The sequence below is a fragment of the Anastrepha ludens genome, chromosome 5 (assembly GCF_028408465.1).
Source record: "Anastrepha ludens isolate Willacy chromosome 5, idAnaLude1.1, whole genome shotgun sequence".
NCBI classification, from domain to species: domain Eukaryota; kingdom Metazoa; phylum Arthropoda; class Insecta; order Diptera; family Tephritidae; genus Anastrepha; species Anastrepha ludens.
Window position 1 is genome coordinate 4011342 of NC_071501.1, and position 19885 is coordinate 4031226.

General features: G+C 36.3%; 1 protein-coding gene across 1 annotated transcript in view; it reads left to right on the forward strand.

Annotated features, from left to right (window-relative positions):
• LOC128865233 (uncharacterized) overlaps window positions 1-19885 on the forward strand; it is a 237389-nt gene that overhangs the window by 192884 nt on the left and 24620 nt on the right. Inside the window, exon 8 of the mRNA XM_054105358.1 lies at window positions 3232-3341. Within this exon, the coding sequence (XP_053961333.1) occupies window positions 3232-3341 (110 nt within the window). The remainder of the gene's footprint in view (window positions 1-3231; window positions 3342-19885) is intronic.

Below are 19885 nucleotides of genomic sequence, written 5' to 3' on the forward strand. Positions count from 1 at the left end.
AACAAATCGAGTCCTCAGTGATTCCAATGTTGGTTATATGCTGACCCCATGGATGGTGTCTTGCAATAATACCGATCATCAATCACACGTCTTTTTTACCAGGCTTTAGACGAACGTTCGACAATATTCTATTCGGACTTGGATCATCGCTCTTTATGTAAATTCCATACATAATCGTTGATCCAATTCATGATTCCTGTAGAACAGATTCCGATTATTGGCTCCGGCCTGTGTGGGGTACCGGCTGCTCCACAGTTGGCCAATTCATTGGCAATTTCATGATGGTGTCCTGGAACCCATATAAGCACCAGCTTATTCTGCCTTGCAACAGAATTAATCTTCCTACGGAGAACGGAGAATGGACAAAATCCTCGGCCGATACCCTAGAGTATCTTATAAATACACATTTCTCAGGTAACACAGAATATATTGAGAACAATAGTCATCCTGCCATCCAATACAATAAATCACATCATATCCCAAAATAAAATTCTATGGGCGATGAAAACCTTTGATCCATACAAAGCCGCCGGCCCAGATAGTATATTCCCTGCCATGCTGTGGAACACTTCAGAAACGAGGCCACTCCAGTGGCTGGAGGCCTTTTTCAAAAAAAGCCTTATGCTAGGGCCCATTCCAAAAAGCTGGAGGGGGGTTAAGGTGATTTTTATCCCCAAAGCTGGTAGGCGCGGTCATGATACAGCGAAAGACTTCAGACCCATCAGCTTATCCTCCTTTATTCTCACAACTCTCGAGCGATTGTTGGATGCATATCTCAGAGAGAAGATTACAAGCACACCGATTTCATCATTCCAACATGTCTACCTCAAAGGAAAATCCACAGAGACAGCTCTTCATGAGGTTGTAAGTGCGATTGGGAGGAGCATAGAATACAAAGAATACTCACTAGTCGGCTTCCTGGACATAGAGGGGGCGTTTAACAATGTTAGCACAAGATCCATAATTGAGGCTCTTAATATGTTAGGTATCATAGGTCTGAACGAATGGATAGAGAACATGCTTAAAACTAGAATAGTCAGGGAACCCCTCAGGGAGCGGTCTTATCCTATCTGCTGTGGTTATTAGTTGTCAACAATATCAAATATCTACCAAATTCAATCAGGGAATTAAAGTAGTGGCGTACGCGGATGACATAGTGTTATTGGTATTAGGAATGTTTCCAACCATAATCAGTGCGATTATGGAAGGAGCTCTGGTATTACTCAGTAATTGGGCCACAGTAATTAGACCCTTCAATCCCATCTGCAGAAGTTGTCAAGCGGAAGGGGTGAAGGAAAGCTTTTCCACTACTTATGTGAATTTTCAGGGCTAGCTAGGGTATGACTCAGCTCCTTCGGCAAGCCTTTCTTGCAGCAAATTAATGAGATCTCAGCCATCGAGATAAAGAATTTGCTGCTATACTTGGACCTCTCGAAACGGATCTGACTTAGAACAAAAAAATCATCATCACATGAGGGCAGTGGTAGTAAAACGGTGCTGGTCACTAATTAGGATTATTTCAGTGGAAATACTCAACCACTTCAACAACAACAACATTCTTAAGCAAACAGCCTTACTGTCACTAAAGACTCTAATCTATTTCCCGTTCCACCTCCTGTCAATTATCCATTCTGCTACTTTCAGAGTGGTAAAAATTTCCGTTTGGAAAACAGTTGCCTTTCCTCCCATTGCGTAATGATACTTATATACCATCCGACTCCAGAACCGTGTCATTCTTGGACACATCGATAAGAAAATATGCGTCAAATTTCTTTGAATGCAGTCTAGATTACTTCATTGCTCACGCAATAGAAATTTGACATCAAAAAATTATCTATCAACCCATGAAAGTTCCATCAAAATCGGTAGAACGGCTTCGTAGGCTATTCGCTCAAACAGACAGAAGAAATTTAGCGGGTTTTATGCGCTTTTTGAACTTAAAGCAGCCTTTGCTTGAAAATCGCAGCTAAACTACTGACCTTCGCGAAAGATTAGATTATATAAGCGACACAAAGTGAAAGTTCTTTAAATTTCACGCTTCGTATCAATTATACTGCTCAAATTGAATGCAAAAAGTCTTTACACCCCCGCTCTTTTTATCTCGAAAAGCAGGCTTTTCATGTCGAACTTAAATGCCAACATATCAAAATTGTCCAAAATTTTATTAAACCAAAAAAGAAAAAAACCATATTAAAGATGTATTTTCAACTAAACAGAGCTTTAAAAATTGTTGTTTTTGAAATGTTTAAAAAGTAATATTAACTTAATACTTATTTACGAGTATTTACTTTGCCGCTCGCTCTTCTCTATATACCCCAGTGTTTAACTATTTAATAAACTTTGTTTACAAAATAAAAACATTCTTTAATTCCTCTTACAACTATATAAATGCAGTCGAGCATTTTTATTGACATATTGTATCCGTATATGTACGTGTGCAGAGACTTTATAACATATTAATGTATATGTATTTGTGCGTTAAAAATTTGAAGTTTTGAAAAATTGTCATATCTACTCACCCCCATATCTCACTAACATACCAGTATAAACATTTATCAAATATTAAGTAAATTTGTTGAAAAATTAAAAGTTGACAAACTCTTCTTAAAACAAGTCGGTTATTTGCTCTACTAATGTACATTTTTTGTATATATTTTTCTTTGTTCTTCTTCCTATTACATTTCTTCGCTAACTTAATTAACTCGCGACCCCCAAACTATCAACCAAACCACAACCACTGAATGCCATTGTTCCGCCACTATTAAATAATAATAAAAACTAACACGAAACACCGAATACCGCAATTCTTAATCATATTCCGCATATGTTTCTTAAATTTTTTTGGAAATTGTGTAAAAACAAAAAAAATCGCCTGAAAATATGCAATTCTGTATATTTTGCACAACGAATCGCGGCATTTTTCAATGAATAAATGAAAAAAATCGTATGCGGCAACAAAAATTAATGTAAAATATAAAAAAACACTCAACTTTTTGAAATCAATTATTCTACTGCGTTTTTCAAATATTGCTATAATTTTTTTTTTTCAAAATCGATTTTTAATTACTGAAAAACACCAAATCCATAAATGTCTTCACTCTGCACTTTTCAAACCGATAAAACTAAAACAATCAATCCTTCAAATAAACCAAACTGTCATTTCCAAAACCAAAAAATAAAACAAAAAAATGTTTTTTTAATATAAAACTCACACGCCCAACCAACCAACAGGTACATATTTCAATTGCATAATGTTTATGGTAGCTTCATCCGTTGTGTCAACGATTTTAATATTAAATTATCATCATCGAAATGCTGATACGCACGAAATGTCCGAATGGGTAAGTTTTGTTAATGCAACAACAGCAAAAACTACTACTACTACTACTACTCCTATAACAAGTACAAAAAACATTCATTCATTCAATCAGTCACACGAAAGTGTCAACAAAATTTATTAGGAACCAAACTGCTACAGCAACAATGTATTGATATGTGTTAAGTAGTCGCGAAAACGCCTAAAAGTATGCAAACTTGTGCGAAAGTATACTTTTCGCCTACTTTTTGTGTTTTTGCCTAAATGTATGCTTGTGTTTTGTGTTACACTGTGTTGAATTCAATTTGCTTTATATTGTTGTGCTCCTAGTGTACTTTTTTTTAACTTATTATTTTTCACAATATTTCATTTTCTATTTTCTATTTCTTGTGGTTGTTGTATCTCCAAATATTTTACATTTAATAAAATTAAGATCAGAATTCTATAGGTTCAGGTTTATGTGCACACAGACTTAATGAATGCATTAAGTTCAGCGCACAAAAGTATGCAATAATATACAGCCGCATTAATCATTTGCGATAGATAGGCAGACACTTTTTCGTTTCACGCTGCCACTGAATTGTTATTTCGGACTTCCAACGAAGTTATACGCGAATAGTCTAATATAAGGCCATGGTTATGCGAGTTACGCTATTTGCATAATATTTCAATGGGCTAGCACACTTACATTCTATTCCCGATTGCCTAGTGAAACTGTGAACTGAAACTGCAAACCATTTGCATCACTTAACAAAACCTTAAAACCTTAGAGCCATCGAAGATTAGATGAAATAAATCATCCGTTGGTCTCATTAAACGGGTAAACGTCATTTAAATCCCCTGATCTCCGAAATGTGATGATCTGGGTACTTACTGCCAATTCTCAGCTTAGCCTCAGCTAAATCGATTAACTCCTCAGGGCAGTAAAAGCCCATCACGAGCTCACGGATAAAATCACATAAATAATATACATTTAGAACGAGGCTTCATCTATATCTATTTTGTTACCCCTCTGATATGATATACTTGTGTCAGCGCTTTCTCTAACCCCAGAAGTCATTCTGATATACTTTTGGCCAAATTTTGAGCTCTTCCTCCGATACCATCTTTAAAGGAGATACTTAATGAATAAATACTCAATCCACTTATTTTCCTTACTGCCGAATTCAGCTAGTCCTAAACTAAATAAACTATTTAAAGCCAAGTCCACTTATGAAAGATATGCGCGCCTTTCTAATACTTGTACGCCACTAATCACAGACCTCTCTTTAAAGAGCAATATCGCTATTATTTTAGATAGTCAATAGCAATCCAGGCACTGGATTCGGTTCCATCATCACTGAACTGGTGGAACAAGTCAGGAGCAACCTGAGCGAAAACTACAACGTTACCTTAATCTGCGTCCCGGAGCATCGCAACATTGATGGAAACGAAAAAGTGGACGAACTGGAAAGAGGCAACATTCACGCAGAATCGGCATTCACCCCACTGGGATGTTACATATGAAACTGAAGGATATCTACAGACTCACGGCGGTGATATGTGACTTCAGGTCCATAAGGGAGCATGCAGCCAAAATGGGTTTCCCTTGCAATATTAACTGACATAGTCGTAATTAACCGGAGGCACGAGAAACTATCATCCACTTCTGCTGTGAATGCACTGCCCTATTAAAAGCGATTATGTTAACCCTTGGTAAACCGCTTTTTGAAAGCCTTGAAGAGCTGGCTGGTGTAGATGTTAAAAAACCTTATCAGGTTTCTCAATTGCACAGACTGGATATAGTCGTGTAGGAATAACCCGTAAAGCGTGTTGTAGCGAGAGAATCACCAGTTCAACGAACCAACCAAGTTCACTTAAGAGCGTCCCAGTTATGTACACATATTTCTCAAATATTGACTTTTACAGAAACTCTACTTTTCATTCAATCTCAAGTAGATTTCGCCCTTAAAATGTCTGACTTAACTTGTCGGTCGTCGATTAACAACTGCCCCACTAAGTAGAATGCGCGTGCCACCCTGAAAGCCAAAAAATTTGCATATGATTACTCCCAACCCAGTAAGACAACGCACCGATTTAAGTAAGAGAAACAACGCAACCCAATTAGGGTTTTAAATGCGCCACATCAGTCGAACTAGCGCTGTTCGCAGGAACCTGGAAGCTCTCAGGGCACATTGTGGCAAGTTTTGGATTGAGATTTTAATTTTTTGTTATTTTATTAAGATCAAAATTTGCTCAAACGAAACCCTGAGGTAGTGAACCCCTTCGGTAGGGCTCTGAAAAGTCATAATTTTTGGAAAAGCCCCGTAAATAATGTTAGAAATTGGTTCTGCAATTACTCATTTATTTGATTTTGCATAGCAAATCTGGAATACTTAGAATAAGTGATATACAGTTTTTCTCGGATAAATGTTTTCCAAATTAGATTAGTTGCATCGATTGATATTTAACACATCTTTTTTCGAGGTGGTAGCCCAGTCTTGAATCAACACTTCTTTTGATTCTTTGCTGACCAGAAACTGACACTAATTTTAAACGAAGGCGGAAAAACTTGCCGTAATAATTAGTTAAGAATCGCATTGCGTATGCACGGAAAACTGCCTTCAAATCCTTGAATTTTATGTGAGATACTGAGACTGAGATACAGAATTCATCACTAACTTAGTGGATTCCACTCCTGTAATATCCCGCAACAAGCTACCACAGGTACTCTGCTGATTAACCGAACTCTTGCTGGATTTATTAAATTAAAACGAGTATCATAAAGATGTTAATAACTAACAGATTTAGGCGAGTGCGTCCAAAAACTCAGGCACTTTCCGAGAGTAAAAAAATCCGCCACCAATTCTCCTTTACTGCATACTTCCAGGCGCGCTACTGCAACTAGCATAGGATTCTGATTACAAAAGCCACTTCAGTCCGCCGATGTAGGCTGCTTGTTTTCCTATACTCGTACTTATTATTTATTCCATCTTTTACTTCACTCAATTTAATTTCATTATTTCATATAATTTTTTAATGTCTGCCTACTGCCGTTATTATTATTATATATTTTTTTGTACTGTTGTTATTGTTAGACATATATTTACATAGTATACGAAATCAAAAGAAGAAAATGAAATTCATCGCTGCCATTAACGAAAAAAAAAATACAAAAAAATCGCTCGCTATTGTGTGTGTGTATTTTTTGTGTGTTGTCGTTAAACGTCCACTGCCTACTATAAATGTAATTTATGTAATGAAAAATATCGTAATGTTGATGTTGGGCCCCGTTCAGTGAAAAAAATAAGAATAAAATGTAATAAAAAAATGCGAAAAAAATTACAAACCTTAAATCGTGTGTTTGTGTATGCTTAAGTCGCCGCTTTGTAACGGTGTGTGTATGTGTGTGTGCGCACACTCGTTGGTGGGTGTGCGCGCCCAATGCAACACAGCCAGTAGCAACACCACTGTAGTTCTAAAAAACACTAATCAATAGCTTCTCCACACAGCTAAAAATTTACCTAATTACTTTTGGTGTGTTCATCTGCTTAAAAAATACTTAAATATGCAAAATAATACTAATTTTTATTTTTGAGTTCACTGTGCTTGCATTTCGTGTTTGTGTAACGCAAGCATAATACAAGGCGTGCTGACCTTTACTCTCACACTGACTTTGCTTGTACTTTTTGTGCTTCATTATACTAATTCTCCTACTCAGCATTTCGTAGTTAGATTATCTACTAAATACGCTTATATGAATACTACTTAATTATGTAAAAAATATACTAATTCACTCTTATCTGTATTATTATATATTATTTATTTTAGTGGTATTTAAAAACTTTTTTGACTAGCATTTAAAAAATTTCTGAAGCCTAAAAAATTTCGGTCGTAGTCTAAGCTTGACGTCGCTCAATTTATCTGCCCTAATGCGCGATCCACCTACCTGAAGTATGTCTGGTCGTCCTCTTTCAATTATTTGGCAACTAGGGACTTTTGCGATCGTCTTTTGTTTCGTTTAACACAAAAGATATTTTTCGATAGATCGTCGACACGAGTTCTAAGAACAAGACCTCTCCACTGCACCCGCTGAATTCAAGTATTGTTTACCATTCAACTGGCATTCAGTTTTGCGCAGAATTCATCACTAAAATCTAACTTTATTAATCAAGTCATAAGGTGTCGAGAATACATCTTTGCATCCTTCGATGATACTCAGCTTTTCCTCATCGACGTATAAATGATCACATATTCTCAAAATATAAATTTATATAGGCTGCGTACGGTATTTTTTCACACAACATTAACCTTTTAAATATCTATAAAATGATTCAAGAAAATGTTCACTAGCAGCAATAATCTTCCCGATCCAAGTCCAGAAAAGATTGCATGTCCGAAACAAATGCTCCTTATTCATATTGACCATAAAAGTATTAATTTCAGCCTTGAGAGAAGAAATGGTATTATGAGGAAGCTGATTTGTTTCCCCTGCTCAACTATGCCCCATGCGTAGTAATCCTGGGAATTAATATCTGGCAAATGGTTTGAGAACATTGAATTTTTCAGCCGCAATCTTCCGTCGCCTTTGCTTCGTGTGAAGGAGCAAAGCCCTACTGAAAGATAAATAAGCTGTCACAGCGTACACTATCTATCCAGGGTCTCCCTACTGTTTAAATAAGCCCGCTATATACAAGAAAATTCACTCAAAATTCTTGACTAAAACTGGAAACTTAGTGTTCATGACAAATAGAACCTCTGTAGGATTGGCAGCATAGCCATATGACATTTCAGCGGTTGGTTTTGTGGTACGAGTACGAGGGTCAATAGGTCAAAAATTTTGTTCGTCAAAAAAAACATAACATCTCTTTGTATAAAAGACGTTTTGATTGGACAACTCACTACTCTTGCATTTGACCGGACATAAATTGTCCTCTGCACACATCGTACCACATTTGTACCGTAGATCTTAATGGACAACTCGACGGATAAGACCCTAAGCAACAACAAGCTCCCTCGCAAATACCCTCATTGATATTGACGGGTTCTCGTCAATGATTGCCTGTACTTGTTGAATAAATTCTGCAGGTCGAATCGTGTCAGAAGGCTTCTCATGTTTTGCATTTTGCAACAGATTTTGCATCGCCGGCAAATCTTATGAACGAATGAACGGGCGCACTTAAGAAAATTAGAGATTTTTAAATCGGTGTGATTTGCACATTCAGTGACGATACCTGTGTGTTTCTTTATATCTTGAGTCAAGTTGTAGTTCTCCATGTCTTATCTGGAAAAGAGCTAAAAGAAAAATAATGGCTTTGGAAGTCAAGAAAAAAGATTTCAAACTCTCCACTCAAACTGAGGAATAATGAAAATATATACTTAATTAATATATACTTTAATTAAACCATAAACTTACATGTAACTAAATTAATAGATAGAGTTCAATAGTACAACAAATTCGAGATCTAATTAATTAAATCACGAAGAGTACGTTCAATAGGAGCATTTGTTTTGAACTTATTTAGATAGAAACAAGAATCGATTTTGGAGGTGTAAGAAAATGAATATTTGAAACAAAATTTGGCAACAACAAGATTACAAGATTTCTTAGAGTTAGAGTAGCACCAAGAAGTCTTAGAGCTATATTTAATACTTTCTGCAACAATTAAGGGAGGAGCCTCATGTAGAAGCCTCAAAAAATCGAAATTCTCAATATTATAGCTTCTACAGCCCACTAACTAGGTAGAGAGCGGTCCGCGCGCTCCTGTACCTCAAACTTTAAACTCATTTATCTCGAAACGACTTTTTTAAAAACTCAAAAAGTTATCGACCGATTTGTTTGAAGTTTGGCGAGACCTTTTTGTACATTACCATCGGAAGGATAAACCTAAAATTTCCGATATTTTGCGTTGATAAATTGCTTTTTTGGGGTTAAAAATGGCAATAAAATAGATCTAAATTCTGACTTTTTTTTCAAAGGTTCATTTTGTAATTAATTTTATACTTGTGTTTAAATTTTATAGGTTCATACTTTCCGTTAATATGCTATAAAAAAAACCAATTTAATTTTTTTGATTCAGTCGATAGATTAAGAGAAATAAATAGAGCAGTTTGGGACTTCGCGCCGTAGGCAGCCGACAAGAAATGATCCTGAGCTGCCATTTTGGAAAAAAAAAATGAAAAATTTTTATTTTACTTTCGAAAGGTTAAATAAAGTTGTGTTAAAGCTTCAAAATAATATAATTTTTTTATCACCTTTAAAAATATGTTTAAAAAATTACCGATTACCGATTACCGGCTTCTACATAAGGCTCCCCCCTTAATGCCGGAAATGCGAGAAAGTTTGAATGAGATTTTTCGAAATAGTAGTCGGTTTACTTGAGACTTTGAGTTCTCAGTAATGTTGAAGTAATGAAAGTGGCAGTTGTCGTGCCATTCCTGCGCAACTGATACAGTATAAATCATCTCGAATCTCTCATTCCTGTGACAGTCGATTCTGCGGCACCGGAATGAACCGGATTTATATTCGGCCAAGGACTTATCACTCCAGCACCATTGTTTGTACATGTATGGAAAATATTTATGCTATAGCATCTCGAATCCCTACCTTTGCCGCTGTGTTGTCTGTAGTTGCAGGTTGCGTACTGAGTTGCGGTGAAGTTTGCTGTCTTGTTACCTGGAGTGCCAATGTATATGTCCAGGATTCCTTAATAACCCTACCTTCTGCTCATTTATTGGGTGTTTGGCCGAGCTCCTCCTCCTTTTTGTAGTGTGCGTTTTGATGTTTTTCCAGAAATAGAAGGTCCTATAATTTCAAGCCGACTTCGAACGGCAGATGGTTTTTATGAGGAGCCTTTTCATGGCAGAAATGCACTCGGAGGTTAACCATTGCCTGCCTTTGGCGACCGTTATTAGAATACATTTTTTTTATTATTTGTTGTTCATGCACAGATATTCGGTCCTGTGCATTACCGAATGTTAGTCACGCACCAACCCATTCGGCTACGGCGGCCGCCTATGTCTCTAACTAGGCTCATTGTATTTTATTCTTTCTCATTCAACTGAATTATTTGACGGGGATGGTCAATGAGTGAATTTCGAGCAAAATCAATAGGCCTTAGAATAAATGAAGGCAAAACAAAATATCTGAAGGTCTCCCACAGCGAAGAAAGACGAAGTCCTGAAAGCATCCAAATCGGAGCATTAACCTTTGAAGGTCTTCAACACTTCAAATATTTGGGAGTGTTAATAAAAAATTACAACAGTAGTTACGACACAATACAAGACAGAATAATGGCAGCAAACAAAGCATATTACGCCCACATAAAATTGCTGAAGTCCAAACTGCTCACGCGTGAATGTAAACTCCGCCTCTACTAGTCAATAATACAACCGGTGCTGTCCTACGGCTGCGAGTGCTGGACATTGACCAGCAGAGACGAAAGTAGCTTAAGAGTTTTCGAACGAAAAGTACTCCGAAGGGTGTTTTGCCCCATGCGCTGCAACGATGGAACATACCGAATGCGCTACAAAGATGAGTTGCTAAACTTATGCCAGCGAGAAGACGTCGTAAAATACATTACATCCCAAAGGCTTCGATGGTTAGGGCACACTGTGTGCATGGAAAATCTTTTTTATCAACGAATTGTCTAATGACCCGAACCCGAGGACGTCCCAGGTTAAACTGGCTTGACCAAGCCATAGCCGACCTAAAAAAGCTACGAGTTAGGAGCTGGAGATCTGTTGCTATGAACCATGAAGCTAAAGCTCACCCTGAGCTGTAATCGCTACTTGATTCGATGCGCTAGGGACATCACTTTCCTCGACTGCTCCCAATATTGATCGCAATCAATGAACTCTCCTCGCTTTAATAGACTATACTCGTACAACTAATAAATCACAGTTTTTCGTCAGAAGACATTAGTTTCATATTTGCAAGAGAATCAATCTAATCGCTCCGTATGGGATATTTTGTCATTTCAACACACCAAATAAATTGTAAAAATATACCAAACAACCTTTTAAAAAAATTATTTGTTGGAGAGTTGCTCGCTCGGTTTGGTGGCTTGAATTTCAGTTTACAAGGAAAAAACTCTAAAAAGCTTTACCTGCGTTTAAATTTCCAATGTTTTATATTATTTTTTTATACCGTTGCAATAAAGTAGTAATTGCTCAGTAGAGTCTTCATTCAATATTTATGGATACGTACGCATCGATTACATGCAATAATTAATTATAAAAAATCGCTTCAAAACATGAATCTCCCATTTGCTGATGACGAAAATTAAGCCGCTGACAGCGAAATGCATGCAATTAAATTACACGCACTTATTTATGCAAAATTGATTGTTAAAAAATGCAGAAATGCCAGACAACAAAAAGTGCTTAAAGCCAGCAGGCTCTGGCTTTATGGGATTTGCGTACACTCGCACATACAGTCTGTAAAAAAAATGTCGGCAGTTGGTAAATATGACAAAAAATATTTAGTATTCCTTCAAAGTGCTCAAAGAGCCCTTCCAAAATAATGCACTTAGGCCAAGGAGAAATATAATCGTCCAGCAAATTTTCAGTTTAAAAAAGAGCAAAAATGTCAGTTGGAGCTACATTCAGTCAGTGCGGTGGTTTTTCGATGATGTTTGCTGTGCGTTTGGCCTGCAATTCGATGACCTGGTGAGGCGGCACAGGATCTCCAGATGTTTCTTTGACAAATCTGCCGTTTTTCGATAAGTTTATATGTCATCATTTCAACTCTTTCTGAATTTCGAGAAATCTGGTGGCTTTTAACTTATCAATTCCCGATAACTTTTTTGACAGAATGTACCTTTTATGAGGGTGGAGGTAGTTGTAAGCACGCGCTTGCTATTTCACGGTGCAATTAATGATTGTAATTAAGTAAGTAAGAGCGACAAAAATAGGGCAGAAGTCAAAAGAACTCGGAAAGTTGTACATTGACAAACACTTTGTGTAAAAAATTGTAAATTTACGTACAAACAGCAAACAACAACGGAAGGCAATCAATATGCGGTAAGCCATAACGAACTTTTTTGCGAAGTCACCTACATTTATATACATACATACATACATCTATCACGCAGAGGAATCCATCACTTTGTAGCAAAGAAGAAAAAATTATAAAAGCGCAATACAAACAAGTAGGCACATATACATACATATAAAATGCAAATTTTATGTTGCCGACACAGGCGGCAGCTGCACACAAATTACGCAATACATTGGATATTTCGCCTACGCTGAGGGTAATGATAGTTTAACTTTGAAGAGGAGTCATGCAAGAATTTCTCTACTCAAATGTATTGACTTTTGTATGCGTAAACTGTATGCAGGCGCAAATGACACCAATTGAATGCATTCCAAAGTAATATTAATTTTTTATGCCATATCTTTTTTGCGAGCATAACCACGAGCTCTGCACTGACACAGCAAGGGCTGGCCATTCTTACATATTAGTGCTTTAAATGTAAACTGAAACTTTAACTTTAAGTCTTTTGGTTTCAACTAGAAATAGTAAAAAAAGAAAAATCAAAAATATCAACATGTCCCGAAAAAATTAAAGATAAATAGGTTTGAATATTATTTACTAGCAAACATACACTCGGCATACTCTGCTCTGCCGTTAAAACAAATACCATCCGTATTCAAAATAATACCCCGCTCCATATAATACATAAATACTCGACGAAACCTCTTTTATGGAAGAATGTGTCCAACTATCTCTGCAAAAAAAATTCTCCCTAATCAATGAATTTAGCGCCTCATAATAGTAGAATAGAATGAGAGATAAAGTTGCGTATTTATTTTCTTTTGGTTTTTTTCTTCTTGTCACTCTTAAAAAAAGTTTGAACTTTTTATCCAAGAATGATAGAAAGAAGATTGCGCCCATCAGAGAGTGCGTGACGTCACGTTTTTCCGAGTTGTGCAGTATTACCAACCATTTGCTCTTCTCAATAAATTTAGTGCTTTTTTATACCGAAAATGCGAAAATTTTGAAGTTTTGTGTTTGTTTCTTTTTTTTTTTATTTAAAGCTACAGAAACTTTAAGTTAAAAAAAATGTAATTATTATTATACAAAAGAAGGTTCAAAAAGGCCACTCTGAGAAGATTTTAGTGCTTGAAAATTAGTTGGTTGTTATAAAATTTGATATTTTGAAAGTGTGAATTAAATTTTTTGCTCCTTTTAAGGTTATGCAAGAATATTAAATGTCCCTCTCTCAACTCTTAAGATTGAAAACCTTTTTACACATTTTAAAAGGCGTTTGAATTTACTGAATGCGGATTAAAACCATAGAGGCGTAATCGTTTCTTCCGGCCATCAATCCTTAGTGGGACATAGGGCATCAAGAGGTGTATTCATTGTAAAAATAAGCCACAAAATGCCAGAAAATACTAAAGAAACCATACTGACATTTTTACAAAAAGCGTACCTTATCTAGTTGCACAACCACAAATATAGCAAATAAGTCGTTCCCTTAACAAAAGAGTCTCGCTTAACAAAAAAAAAAAAAAAACTCCTAAATTAAATTGTACATAAGCATAACATATTTATTTAAAAAAACCCACATTCTAAAGGCAATTTGTCACGCATACAAAGTTCTTCAAGTGATTCAATAAAAATTTGGTGTTTTATTTTCTTTAAATGGGCATTTTAGTGCGTTTTTATATCCAAAGCTAGGCAACACTGCAGTGGCGAGAGAGAGATTTGACTGCGGAAAGCAGAAGAACACCAACAACACCTGCAATCGCAGGCAATGCCACCAGATGTTAAAAAAAGTAAAGCTAAATAAAACTGCATGAATTATTTAACTAATTATTAAGAAATGTATATTTTACAAAACTATAAACGTTACTTTTACTTAGAACAGACTAGAAAAATGTCATAAAGAAAGAAATAAAACTCCGAGACTAAATAACAAAACAAAAATGCTAAATCAAGTTACGAAAATGGTAATCTGGCCATACTGGTGCTAGAACCACGTAACTCGTTGTCAAATTCGCTGAGAGCAAAGTAACGGTACCACGATAGGCGCCATCTCATTATTCTTTGAATCATGCTTTTTATCAACATTTTTTGTATTTCTTATGAAAATTATTTGAATATTTTTAAATTTCCCTCAAAGTTTGACACTTTCATTCAAATGGTTTTGATTGCAGAGTGAGCTGTAAATAAAAGTTGAAATTCAATAAAATAAAATTAATTGGCAAAAATTCTATTTTGAACATAGGTGCATATACGAAGGAGAATGAGCAACACCAGAACAAATCATCTGATATAGGAATCAGAGAGCAAACATTTTTCATCTTTACTTTGCCTGCTTTTGCCCACTTAAATAGGCTACAAACCGCGGACATGCAAAATTTGATTTTCAGCGAGCGGCTCGCGCAGATATTTATCTTTTGTGGTGCGGTGCGCGTAATGTTCGTTGAAAACAAATCATTTTTCTTCTTCTATTAGCCAATCTTTTACCCATACTTTTCCGCGTCTTCCTTTTTGTTTTTGCTCTTTTTCGCTTCTTCTTTTTAAACAATCATAAATAACAAACTTTTTAACCGCATCATCCGCGCTTTTGCTATCAGCATAAAATCAAATATGAGCCGCTCGTCGTCTGTAGCCTACTTTAGTGGAGTTGAAAAAATTGTCCTAAAATAAATGTTTCTATTAATAGGAAATACTTTGTAAACTCTACTAACGCAAAGTGCTAGTAAACATTTCAAGGTTTTAAAGGAAAAATTTAGTACTCAATCGGCTACGTAGTTTTCGATTTTTTGAGGCTTGAAAACAAATTTCATGAACTTTTAACATATTTCAACTAGCAGACATGCCTTCTTTGTAATTGTAAGCAATTTATGTCGAAAGATAAGCTTCAAATCATAGAGAACTCTGTGCAAATTGGAGCATTTTGTGCACAGTTACGAGGGGTGCTTTTATATGTCGGGATTAGAGAACAAAAACAAATTTTAATCACCGAAAATCACTTTATTGTTTTTCAAAATACTCTCCATGAAGATCTATACACTTTTGCATGCGTTTGAACCAATTGTCGAAGCACTTTTGCCACTCTGAATGACGTACCTCCAAAACATGCATTCTGAATGCCGCAACCGCTTCTTCAGGTGTCGAAAAACGTTGACCTCTTAGTTTGTTTTTTACGTACGGGAATAAAAAGAAGTCATTCGGTGCCAAGTCAGGACTATACGGCGGATGACCCATTAATTCGATGTTTTGGGTGCTCAAAAATGCAGTTGTTTGAGCCGATGGTGAGAGGCGATTGGTTTTCCTAATTTCTTGGAAGATAACTGGCAAACAAATGGTTGTATACCACTCAGAATTTACTCTTCTGCGTTGTTCTAGTGGTTCGGTTGCGACATGTCCAGTTTTTCCGAAAAAACAGGCGACATTTGCTTGGAAGTGCTTCGTGCGCGAACAACTTTTGTTGGATTTGGCTCATCTTGAAACACTCATACATGATTCATCGCCTGTCACGAGTCATAGACGTGTTTCGAAGCCCCGCGATCGTATTTTTTGAGCATTTCCTTCGACCAATCGACCCGAGCCTTTTTTTGAGCGATTCACAAATTGTATGGGATCCAACGCGAAAAAAATTTGTTCACAGTCAAATGTTTATGCAATATTGAATGTATGCTGATCCCACTAATGCCTAAGATTGTCTCAATCTCACGATAGATCACATGACGATCTTGCAATATCAGCTCGCGCACAGCATCAATGGCTTTCGGAACAACAACTGATTTTGGACGACCTTCACGAAATTCGTCTTGGAGTGAACTACGACCACGATTGAATTCACCATACCATCGATAAACACTGGTCCTTGATGGAGCTTCATCGCCAAAAAATGAATTAAGTTCATCCATGCAATGTTGCTGAGTTAATCCACGTCGAAAGTTGTAAAAAATAATCGCACGAAAATGTTCACGATTTAATTCCATTTTTGAACCGAGATGAATCTTCTAAGTTACTGTAAACAACACAAATAGCGCTGGTATTTCAAACCGTTCTGAGTACGTAAAAGCCAAAAAATTTCAGACTTTGCGACACAGCTGTCGAAATATAAAAGGCACCCCTCGTATTAGCTTAAAAACTATGGCTTTTACTTTAAATAGATGCAGGAATTCAGCTCAACGCAACAAACATAAAATGTGTGAAATATTTCATAGATTAAAATATTTTTAGTTTATGTTTATTTAAATTTAGGGCAAGCAACATGGTTCAGGTGGAAAAGTTTCCGTTTATGTCTTGAAATTTCTCTTAGGGCTAAAACCACTAATACGAAAAATTGGGAATTCATTGTTTACTAGGTTTAAATGTGTTTGCGAGAATAATAGGAAAGTGACGCCCAGAAATCAGTAGTGGATAATTCTCGACGGTACCCTTTTTTACTGTACATCACCTTTGATGTTTGTCAAGTAGACTGATGGACAATTTTATGCGATAGAACAACGCGCTAAGGTTATTGAAAAATTACTACAAAAATGCCTGATCTTTAAGAACTATATATCGCAAAATACATAATTTTTTTGTTAAAAATATTCATAAATCGGCAATTCAAACGTTGGTATAAAAATTGCAAGTAACTGGTTCTGTTGAGGATAGAAAAGCGACTAGCATACCAACTTCTGTTGAGCAGTTGAGAATATTGCTGCTGTAGCACAAAGTGTTGCTCGTCATTCTACAACATCGATACCCTGACGTTCTCAACAATTAGGTCTTCATGAATCGACTGTTTGGCGAATTATACAAAGCGGCTTGCATTTGCATCCCTGCAAAATTCAATTCATATAAGAATAGACGCCAACAGATTATTACTAATGCAGACATTTCGTGAAGTTTGTTTTAACATTATGCTGGTTATGATAAATCATCTTTAGTGATGAATCTTATTTCACTTTGGATGGATTTGTCAACAAACGAAATTTCCGGATCTGGGAAGACGAAAACACTCGAGTAATTTCAGAAAAGTCATTAAATTCTTTTCATTACAAAATGTACGGTTTGGGATGATTTTTGGGCTCGTTTGTCTTCGAATATGAAAATGGAAGAGCTGTTACTGTCAATGGACATCGCTTTAGACAAGCAAATAAAAATTGTTTGCGACCCGAGCTTGAAGGAATACACATAGACGATCAGGATAGAGCTTCAAGTCCCACAACATGGGAAAACATTGCATTATTACGATCTAAGTTTCCGATCGATAAACTCCACGTACTGGTGTCATAAACTGGCCACCCAGATCATGCGATCAAACTCCAACAGATCACGTTTTATGAAGTAAAGTTTATTTTGAAAAGTAAAGTGTATTTCTATTTGTGGAACAACATCAAGACGCACACCAGAAATATGATCTCGGCCCAAAAAAGATTGTACGCGCCAGTTATATATATATATATTTTTTATTTAATTATTTACAGACGTGGAATAATACTAAAATTAAGCACTGGCTGCCAGGACTTTCGGCTCGCTGATGTAGAAGTAACAGAATGTTAGCTCAAAGGTCTTACATGAAAAAGGAGACTAGAAAACTTAATTAATTAAGACTATGTTAAAAATACAGTAACTATGTTAGAGTAGCAAACATCAAATCAATTTTTTCAATCCTGATTTAATCAGAAATTCTGACATTTTTGATATATTTTCTGTGGAAGTAGTTCTTAACAGTGTAGAAGGTCTTTGATTTCGGAAGATACTTTTCCTGATTTGTTCAAAATGTGGGCACTCGTCGAGTAGGTGGCAGACCGTTAAAGATGGTGAGTGACAGTATTGTTAGCATGGAGGGCTAGAACTGTTGAAAACGTATGAATGTGTGGCGATTGTGTGCCCTAGACGAAGGTGGACAAATGATTTGATATCGTTGCAACGGCAATTTAGTGGGTAGTTTGGTTTTATCCTGTTTGGATTATTTACGATATAATGATGGGAAGAGGATCGCCAATTGACCATTTGTGTATTATAGTGCCTCTGAAGTATAAATTTGTATACGTATTCTTCGAAATATAGTCGAAAGTTATTAGTGGTTTTTTCCCAGCGAGTTTAGCTCGTTCGTTCGCTAGGTTGTTCCCTCTTATGCCTGCATGGCCTGGAATCCACATAAGTTTTATGCGGTCGCTATTTTTTAATAATTTGCTCCGGATACAGGAGATGATGTGCGTCTTGCTCATTGTGTTCATTATCGAGTAAATGACTGATTTGCTATCCGTGCAAATTACTGCTTTCGATAAAGAGTTTTCAGCGGAAGAAATACCATGAAGGATCGCTGCAGCTTCGGCTGTATAAACGGAGGCATAGCTAGGGACGATGCCGGCCGTGATTTTTTCTCCTTTCGAGTTGACAACTGTAAACGAGGTGTTAGTATCAGTTTTTGGCCCATCATATACAATATATATAATTTTCCCCATAATTGTTAAGAGCCGTGCTTTGAATAAAAATAGTGTAACCTGAAAGAATCTAAATTTTTAATTTTTTTTTTTAACAAATTCTAGGGGCGTATTTTGAAAGACCCTTTACTTTACTAAATTTTTGACGTATTATTTAAACGGATTCATGTAAGGATTCTTGTCCAACCCTGAACTACAAGTTTATCAGTATGTAGAATTGTTTAAATTGTTACAATAACAACAATAGGTTCTTATTTGACTACTTTTGACTTATTGCAATCACTCCCAGGTTATTTTTAAACTAATGGCCCACAGACAAAATAAAACTAAAAACAAATTCTTCCAATTTTTGGCTGTCTGCTTACTAAATACAAGTTATTACTAAATTCCAATCAACTGTTTGTGGGTCAAACGTGGGAAAACTAACATAAAAATAGTTGGTTGATGTCACGACATGTGAACTAACTCAGTGAAGTGGGCATTGCTGCATAGGAAAGTTTATTTAAAATGCACAGATATTTAAATTTAGCAAAGATTACTACGATTTTCTAATAGCCATAACGAGCAATGAACGAAGACATATGATTTCTATCTACACGTATCCACAACACATAAATGTAAATAAAAAAAATTGAAAAAAATTCTATTTTATGGTATTAAAACCTCTTTTCATTGTTCTTCCGCCTACCAGTGGTCTCTCACCACCGCACTCCTTACAATCCATTGTTACATTACACAATGCAATTCGAATAGCTTGCATTGTCGTACTGCCACATAGAAGTTGCTAGTTGCAAATTCGAAGTTTGGGTTATTGAAATAGGAGTCAAGTTGCATGCAAAGTAATCGTAGTCAACTTGAATAGATTTGATACTTGAAAGCAGCTCGTTGTAGCTCACATATGAACTCACACACACGCGCACACATACATGTGCACACTTTCTCAAATACATCGCGACAGTTGTGCCACCTATTGTCACGTGTTACACCCGCCTCGCTCCGTCAGTTGCTGTGTTCGTTTCATTTCGTGCCAGTCAGAGCTCTTACAATGAGATAACGTATCAATTTCCCATTCAAGCATTTGCCACAAAAGTCGCAAAGAAAGTGGTCTGAAATATTTGCATGCATGTGTACATACATGGCACTCGTGTGCTTGTGTTGGTATTGGAGTTGTATGTGCATATA